The 8,589-nt window shown below is 41.4% G+C and overlaps 3 protein-coding genes and 1 long non-coding RNA gene across 6 annotated transcripts in view; 2 read left to right on the top strand and 2 right to left on the bottom strand.

The window, feature by feature from the left end:
• The window catches only part of LOC102673112 (venom serine protease inhibitor), a 10,458-nt gene extending 8,979 nt beyond the window's left edge, over positions 1-1,479 (top strand). The window contains exons 1-3 of one of the 2 annotated variants that reach the window (XM_006617100.2): positions 490-782; positions 1,032-1,156; positions 1,237-1,479. In XM_006617100.2, coding sequence (XP_006617163.1) covers positions 734-782; positions 1,032-1,156; positions 1,237-1,356 — 294 coding nt within the window. In that variant the 5' untranslated portion in view covers positions 490-733 and the 3' untranslated portion in view covers positions 1,357-1,479. Of the gene's footprint in view, positions 1-489; positions 783-1,031; positions 1,157-1,236 lie in introns of those variants that run through there. The other variant, XM_031511114.1, reaches the window with a different exon arrangement.
• Positions 1-8,589, bottom strand: part of LOC102672661 (headcase protein) — a 146,868-nt gene that overhangs the window by 92,645 nt on the left and 45,634 nt on the right. The gene's annotated exons all lie outside the window — the stretch shown is intronic.
• The window catches only part of LOC116185808, a 20,550-nt gene that overhangs the window by 3,541 nt on the left and 8,420 nt on the right, over positions 1-8,589 (bottom strand). The gene's annotated exons all lie outside the window — the stretch shown is intronic.
• LOC116185806 (cysteine-rich venom protein 1-like) lies at positions 1,760-2,499 on the top strand. 2 transcript variants are annotated; one of them, XM_031511115.1, is made up of 3 exons: positions 1,760-1,961; positions 2,116-2,249; positions 2,316-2,499. In XM_031511115.1, exons 1-3 carry the CDS (start codon positions 1,916-1,918, stop codon positions 2,421-2,423), a joined length of 288 nt encoding a protein of 95 aa, XP_031366975.1. In that variant the 5' UTR covers positions 1,760-1,915; the 3' UTR covers positions 2,424-2,499. The 2 variants fall into 2 exon arrangements, with proteins under 2 accessions (XP_031366975.1, XP_031366976.1); XM_031511116.1 differs by having other exon boundaries at positions 1,765-1,961; positions 2,116-2,201.

Genomic DNA, 8,589 nt, shown 5'->3' with positions numbered 1-8,589 from the left:
GCGCGCTAGCCTAGCCTAGCCTAGCCTAGCCTAGCCTAGGAGCTCGAGAAGCGGTCGTTGACTGATTATTTTATGCGCTCGATGCAAGTGCGCTACATAACTCTGTGTGTCGATTCCGACTCGCCAAATCGGAGCCCGATTCGTATCGTTGTTTCGCGTAACAACTTGTGAATTGAATTGAATGTATGCAAAGAAACGCATTTTAAATGTTATAACGTTTTGCATGACGAGTTCGATTTTCGTTGGTAAAAATATTCCTTCTTGAAATTAGCGGAGATATTTGGAGATAATTTTTTGTGGTAGAGAAATAAAGTAAAAAACAATGTAAGTTAATGGTTATCGATATTACGAAATTATCGATACAATTTTTCGAATGTTTAAGATATAAGAAAATGATGTTTCCACTTCGTAAAAATACGAAGAAGATTGTCGAGGAAATTGCTCGACGATAAAAATACGACGTGGAATCGGTGAAATTTTGAGTTAATTTGAACGTATTTAGTCGATCGTTTCAAAATTATTACGCGAGTTAAGGTTAAATTTTTATCGAATTTTTATTTATTATTATTTATTATTTATTATCGCTTTTAACAATTATCTTCAAGGACTATAGATAATTTAACGTATATATAACGTACATATATCGGGTTTAAAAAATTCGAAAACATCAGAATTTTGACATTAGAAGTGGAAACATTGTTCAGGAAACAGGAAAGAAAAAAAAAGAATAATTATGTTTCGATACATTTCCGTCTATGTTCTCTATGTTGCTATAGTCGTTTGTAAGTATTCTTCGCTCGAGTTAATGATAAAAAAAAAAAGGCATTAAATTAATTACCCTCGAGAAATTAGATTTCTTTGTAAGATAAACAAAATTTTACTCGTTTCCTGCAACTGCAAGATAAAAATAATAAAAATTGGACTTCAACTTTCGACGAGAAAAACATGCACGAAAGATTTATGCCAGATGAAAGAAATTATTGCAACGCTTTACAAAAATTAAATTCAAATTTGATGCTTTCTATGTACAGATATCGATGCGAAGGTTTTCCTAATATGCGGACAGAATGAAAAACCGAACATATGCGGAGAAGGTATCTGCCCACCAACTTGCTGTAATCCAAAGATAGAATCGTGTTTGCTAGGTTTAGGACCTGTAAGTATTCGATTAATTATCTTATCACAAAATTCATTATACATAATACAACGAATGGGACACGAATAAACTTATTTCAGGTTTGCATATGGTCTACGACAGGAGGTTGTCGATGCGTTAACGGCACCGTTAGAAACGAAAATAATAATTGTGTACCGCTTTCAGAATGTCCACCTGGGATTTGCTCTTCAAATGAATAATGAACTTCAACGATGTTAATCTATATATCTATGTCAGAAAAGTAGAAGATAAATAGAAGATCCTTGTATAACTATCATTGTCCAAGTAGAAAATAAGTGTCAAATAAAGAGACTATAATAGCTGAACAAAGAGTGTTTTTAATATTTGTTTTCCAATATTTGTAAAATAAAAAAAGAAATAATAATAAAAAAAGGAAAAAGATAATTTCTTGTCTTCTCTTCTCTCTCTTTTCCATTCTTTTCCTTTTCCCTTTAAATGTTAAATCTATCTGCTGGTATCCTCTAGAAGAGAAACGCTATAAATTCTGCATTGATTTGAATACACAGAACAAGTAAGTAAGACATTACATAAATAACGATCACATGAGTCAAGTATTTTCAAATCCTTATATTTATCGTGTATCGTGCATGCTATCTTCACGATACCAGAAAATACACGCGATGCAACACGAAAAGTTGGGTATAAAAATCGAGAATGTTTAAAAGACTCGACGTTAGAAGAGGAAACGAGAAGTTCGAGAGTTGAACTAATACTACTTTCGAAGAAAAACACGTCGCCATGTCACGATACATCGTGTGCATATTTATCGTTACGATTCTTGTTCGTGAGTATTCCTAATTTCTCTGCAAATCGATACACAATGAATTATTAGTAACGACAAAAAATCGAATAATCCCACAAAAAATAAATAAGAAAATTTGTTGATTTTTTTTCTATAATTCCAAGGTTAATTTGTTAAGATTTTCCTCAATGTACAGATATTAAGGGACAATCGAAGGTGACGGGAAAAGATATAAAGTGCGAAAAGAACGAAGAAATGAACGTTTGTGGAAAATTGTGCGAGGCAACTTGCAACAACCCAAACTCGGATTTCGAACTTTGCCCTTCGATCGTGAGTCCTTCTGGAAAATTAAATTATCTAATCGTCGCAGGATTCTAAAATTAAAATAAATTTCAGCCATGCAACTCGGAAATTACGAGAGATTGTCGATGCACGTACGGTACCGTGAGAAACGAAAAGACCAAGGCTTGCATACCGCTCTCAAAATGTCCCAACATTCTTTAGAAATCGAGTCGATAACGTCAAATTGTACAAACAAATAAAGAATATTTTTACCATACACCTTCTAACACTTGTTACATAACAATAGATTAAAAAGAAAACTGTTTTCTCGATCTCTCATCTACGTGATAATGAACGAACAAGTAAAGTGTTCGTAAGAACTACTGTTGACGTAGATCTACGGTTAGAGAGCTTAAAATTTCGAAAAATTAACGGACAATGAAATGCAAATGAGAGTCTAAGTGTGTCTATATATTCAAACGATCCCTGTTTTCCAACAATTTTATATGGTAATTTTATAATGGTATTTGTACAAACTCGTGTTTTCGAAAAATTAAACGTAGTTATTAAATTAACAAGAATATTATACAAAATAGGAAAATTATAAACAAGGAAGGAAAATTTCCGTTCATAATACTTCTTTTAGATTTTATCTATTTAAATGATTGATATTTGTTTACGTTTGAACCTGTGTTGCAACAATCGTTACCTAAGAATTCGACACATCGAGCTAATAATAAAAATTAAATAAACAAAATATCGATAATTTCCCGTTAACGAAGTTAATAATTAGCGAACACGTATAAATAATGTACGAGTAATATGATCATTGGATAATTGGAGTATAAAAATCGATAACAATATCTTGAAAAAAAATATCGATAATTAATACTCGTGTAACACATATCGGAATTATTAGAAATGTCTTCAAAAAATATTCTTAGCATTTTCTAATCGATTCATTGCATTTCTAATTTATTCCTATATCAATTCGCGCAAGTTTTTTATTTATAAATCACGTGTCTGTCCGTCAATCGACGAGGCAACCGACCACTACTCCCGCGCTAACGCTTCAGAGTCTGCATCTTTATAAAGCCGCGCACAATTTTTAACTCTGGCAACAATCGAGCGGACAAACTCGCCGCTAATGCCTCCATTGTTACTTCTTTCTCTCCGTGAAACCCGGCAAACAATAGGATTATGCCTCTCTTTTCCGGTTGTTGGTAATTTTTCTCGAAGCGTGCGCACACCGGGTCGAGAATCGGGATGACGACGATTGCTGCTTTTCGCGGTTGCATCGTAACGAATCGTGGGATGATACTCGAGGCGTGTAAATGCGATTCGAGGGGATCGCAGGTGACAAAGAATTCTATTCTACAAATGGATCCATTGCAATTTTCAAGGCTTCGAGTTGTCTCTCTCTTTCTCTCCATCAACGGTGAATAGATCCACGCAAGCTCTGTCGCGATAATCGTGCTCTATCTAATCGTGATAAGTTTGATTTCGCTTACAAATATATCCACATGACACATGATTATTGACCGTAACGAAAAAAATACACGACTAGAGTTAGATACGAGTTGGAAACACCGCGATACTGGTTTTTCCGCGCTACAATGTGTTGCAATTGCGTCAAACCGATCTCGAAGCTAATTATTTTCGCGATCATAGACGAAATTCGCGAGATTTAACGGCGTAAAACAATGCCCGATTATCCGGCCGGCTGATTGTTCGCAGGTATTGGCAAAGAGGTTGAAGAAACGTCAGAATTCCACGAAAGAGCTCGAGACGAGCTACCTCAACGCCCACGAGCACCTTTTTGGCCCGCACCGAAACAGGAATTCTAATTCGAGAGCCGCGTTTAACACGTCCGGCAACCGGGCAGCAACGGCGCTTGCTAATTTATCCTACCAAGTGAAAACCAAGAATTCGTCGGCCTCTTCTTCTCTTCCCAAACACGAGAATTTCTCTGAAACGGTGAAATTTCGGAATAGACGGAAACCGTCCGCGTGTTTTTTACGATTAAAATAGATAAGAATTAGGAACACGGAATTATTCTCCACTGAGCGAAGACAAAAAAATTGGAGAAAGCGATGCAACGATAAAGAGAATACGAGAGAATTCCGTGGCGAAAGTCGTGTAAACCCCGGAGATTCGGGATCTACATCCACGGACTCGAAAACGTCCTAAAAGGATTTCCTTTATTTCTTTTTCAACGTTCACTGCGACAGAAATTCGCGATAGAAAGAGAAGATCTATACGATTACGCACAGCATTATTACGTGAAATATTGCCTGGAATAAAACTTCTGACAGGAAACGTACATCTCGAGTTCAAAGAAATTTTGTAAGCGTAAAATCGTTACTCGATTTAAGGATCTCCTGCATAGAAGAGCAAAGGTGGTGCGTTGAAAAGTTCACAATTTCAGAAGAAATATATAACGCGGATCAGGGAGGAGCTGGCGCCGTAAAACGGTTGCCGTGGCCGGGTGCACGTGGCTAGGTCGAAATAAATTCCGACCTAAGTACGCGAAAAGTTTTAATGGGCCCGCGGTATTTACAGGGGGACAGGAGGAGACTTCCATCGCCCTTCTTTATTCCATGGAATTTATGACGCGGCCACGTTAACGGTGCGCCTGGCCTCTCTTTCTCGCCGAGAATACGCGCGTCGTCACAAATGCAAATGCCGGCCAGAGGTCTTAATGGCTCACCTTAAAACTCGCAACGAGGTAAGCTCTAACTCGAACTCAAGCTTTTGTTTCTCCGTACGGTTCGAGTAAGTAATAAGAGCAAGAGTAGAGACGTTATTGAGGAGACACGTATCGCATATTGTCAATCTTAAGACGATTCTTTTATCTACTGTATTTGCCTCAACACTTGGACTGCATTTATCTGCTTTCCGTTTGCCAGCCAAGAGCAAAGTGCCTGACCGACTATGCTTTAAAGCAGAGATTCTCAAATCGTAGGTGTCTCACACGCTAGGGACACAAAAATAAATTCCCCTATCTCTATAGCTTTACTTTAATACGATCCTTGACGGTTTATTTCTCATGGCTAATCGTTTCGTTCGCGAGATGGAGCAAAAATCAAGCAATAATTACTTAATTATTAAAATTATCGAGAATCTCGCCTCGGGATTTCACGCGCGAGTAAAACTACGTTGATGGTGGCGTATTCGCATAATCGGATTCCAGTCACTTTGGCGGCAGTTCATTCAATATCGAGAAAGCTTGGCCGCGGAACAAAATCGCGAAGACGAGTTGTAGCTCGCGAAGAAATTCTTGGCAACCGAGGCGACACCTGATTCGCATCACGTCCAACTGACCTGCGTCAATGTTTCCGCCTCGGGCACGCGATTTGAAAATACATGCGTGAGAATTTGCCGTGTCCCCGCGTAATAAACACGTAGTAGTAGCAGTAGTAGTAGTAATAGCTCGGGTGCCTAGTTCGGAATCAAACGGATATTATAGCACACTTCGAAAATGACAATACGAGCTAAGAATCACGGCGCCATGCAAAGTAGGAGAGAGAGGGGGGACGTGGAAATGCCGAGTCTCGAAATACCAAGTTTTATTTTTATTTATCAGGTGGAGAGATGCCAAGTTACTCGACTTACTCCTCCCCTCTTCCTCTTCGAAGCAGAATCCTTCCTTTTATCGAATAACGAGATTTTCTTTTTTTTTTTTCCCCTCTCCACCATTCCTTGTTGACCCACCCTGTGTGTACAAAGAAACAGAAGGAGATATTCAAAGGAATAAGCGCGCGCTTTTGTACCGAGCTCGAAAGCTTTATTCTTCTGCCGCGATACCTTCGAAAAACGTCTGCACAAACATTTGCCGGGGAAACAAATCCTGTTTCGTCGATGCGTGGTCGTTTACGCGCAACGTTCAATCGTGATACGCGGCCGTTCCTTTTAAGGTTGTTTCGCGGAAAACGCAAGATTGCAGAAACATAAAACACGGGTTTTGCCTTTAGCGCGCGCCCATCTCCTCCTTTGAGCTAGCAACCGCTTTCTCCAACACAATCTTTTCTCCCCTCCGCTTGTATTCCCGCTCGTCGAACGACGATTCCACCTGAAAAACAAACTCATCCCTTTTCCGCTCGCGAATTTTCCCTTTAACCCTATCCCGAACAAATATTCGAGGATATTCGAGGCGAAGAAGAACCTCGAGGAGGGAAGAAGAATTAACGTGCAACAAATGAAGAAATAAATGATAAAAACGACCACGATAAAACTGTTGGAGGCTGTTATTCCGCCTCCTTGGATCTCTCTCTGTCTCTCTCTCTCTCTCTCTTTCTCCGCCGACCCTTTTTCTCCGTGCAAAAGTGACAAAACGCCGCGATTAAGAGGAGCCCCGCGAGGGTCCCAACCGGATGGCTGATGACACGCCCGAGACCTCTTTCGAATTAACCAGCCAGAGTGAGGGGGGGGCCGTTTTTCAGCTTGACCGTGCGCACACTGACTCCGTTTTCCACGGATTCTACGCGTGTTCCATCCCCCATCCCCCTGTTCTCTCTTTTTTTTCTTTTTCTTTTTCATTTCCTCTTTGACGCCGGGTGTCGCTTTCGGCGCCGTTCTTTGGCGACTTCTTTCCCCGAGAAAGAGCGCGTTTCAACGTTCGTTCATCTTCCCTTTCGTGTCACGCCAACCTTATTCAAAGTTTAAACGACGCTCGTACCTCGTGTCATTTCGGTGACGATCTTTCACACCGTCTCGTTTCACGTGACACCGTATGCTCCGGATAAAATATCCCTCTTAAAACCCCCTTAAATGTTAACATATTTCACGCGATACGTACACCCTTTTTTGTACAGGAAACTAACATTTTTAAGTATATTTTTTTTATCTCTAATCCTCATTCTAGAGACTAGAGAATCCAACGTTCAAAAAGCAGCATGATCCAGTGGAGGGGGAGAGTGAACACCGACGATCGTTCCGATAAACGATAACCCATCCATATCCGGGATCACTCGCGGCAATTACTTAACGCCTTAAAGACGAACCAAGGCGAGGCCGTTCCTCTCGTTCCTCCTCCCAGTTTGCATGTAAAGCGGCCGTAAACGACTCGTCTCGCTCCTCAACCCCTCCCGTTTCTCCCCCACCCCGTTGCGGGGTTAGAGGCCTCCTCCCTCTCTCTCTCTACGTGCCACCACATCCCTCTCCCGCCTTATCCGTGGAAGAGAGAGAGAGAGAGGCCGATTAAAAGCGACTTACGCCTCGATGTTCGGATTATCTTCCACGCTGATACCGAACTCGCGCTCCCCGCAGGGACAAAGCGGCGCGATCGTTATCGAGCAATCGACCACCAACGGTCGCACCAGGAAACGAGCTCACGGTACACGCGAGATGTCTGCCCAAGATATCGATCGCGATCTAACGCGCGGATCTATGCGCGCACACACACACAGACAGACATATATATGTACTGGAGAAGAAGAGAGAAGAAGAAAAAGAGAAGAAGAAAGGGGGGAGGTCTGTTTCATTCGCACGAAGGTTACTCTTTGGCTCGAGAGATTGGTGGATTTCTTCTTGGATATTTTCCTGTCGCTAGTTGCACAGAGTGTTGCTCGCTAACAGTCCTCTCTACGAGGACGTAATTTAAATATGAAGAGAGGAGAAGGAAATTTGTGGACAGCGAGTTAGGCGAGGTCGGGTACGCCGCTGGGCATCCGATAGTGGAAATTTATGTGGGTCGTGATCGAAAGGCGGATGAAAGGGGAGGGAGGGAGGGAGTGAAATTCAATGGCGAGATAGATCTAATCGTGAACACGGCTTCCGCGACTCGTGTTTCACCGCTCGGTGCGACGATAAAGCTCGCGCGCGGGGACAGCCCTCGTAAATTTTCTTTTCGGAACCTATGTTTCCGGAGATCGAGATTGGTACGCGGAGAAAGTCGGCCCCTAATCTCCTTATCCCACCATTTTGGCCGATGCCTTTTCTTTGATAAATTCTTTTAAATTAGTCGATCCTGCTCTCGATTCGATCAACTCTCTTCGTCGACCGATCGACAACATTTTACCGAAATTCGCATCAATTTCTTTCCATCGTGACAATAAGAAATGGACAACGAGTATCTCTGAGTGAAAGAGAGGCCCATTCTATGTATCCTCCTATCCGAGACGACGAGCATTTTAATATGACGGAATCCTCTTATACCCCCCTCCTCCTCCTCTTTATAAAAAGTTTAATATACCCGCTGTTGTCCTGCACTCCTCTCCATCCCCTCGAGAACGTTCACCGTCCTCGAAGAATAAGGAAAGGAAGGGGAAGAAGGAAGAAGAGGCGCGGGTGTGCTTAAACCTTGAAAACTTTCCCCATGGCAAAACGGCAATAAGCCATCCTCCTCTCTCGATGATCCCATCCCCGGCAAAGCCTCCTATAAATCTTC

Source organism: Apis dorsata, unplaced genomic scaffold (genome assembly GCF_000469605.1).
Source record: "Apis dorsata unplaced genomic scaffold, Apis dorsata 1.3 scaffold_292, whole genome shotgun sequence".
NCBI classification, from domain to species: domain Eukaryota; kingdom Metazoa; phylum Arthropoda; class Insecta; order Hymenoptera; family Apidae; genus Apis; species Apis dorsata.
The sequence above is the reverse complement of the archived record's forward strand: the minus strand, read 5'-3'. Positions and strand labels throughout refer to the sequence as shown.

Coding starts and splice junctions, on each gene's coding strand:
- LOC116185806 (XM_031511115.1), top strand. CDS start 1,916: ATGTCACGATACATCGTGTGCATATTTATCGTTACGATTCTTGTTC. Junction 1,962..2,115: donor TATCGTTACGATTCTTGTTC/GTGAGTATTCCT, acceptor CTCAATGTACAG/ATATTAAGGGACAATCGAAG. Junction 2,250..2,315: donor TCGAACTTTGCCCTTCGATC/GTGAGTCCTTCT, acceptor AATAAATTTCAG/CCATGCAACTCGGAAATTAC.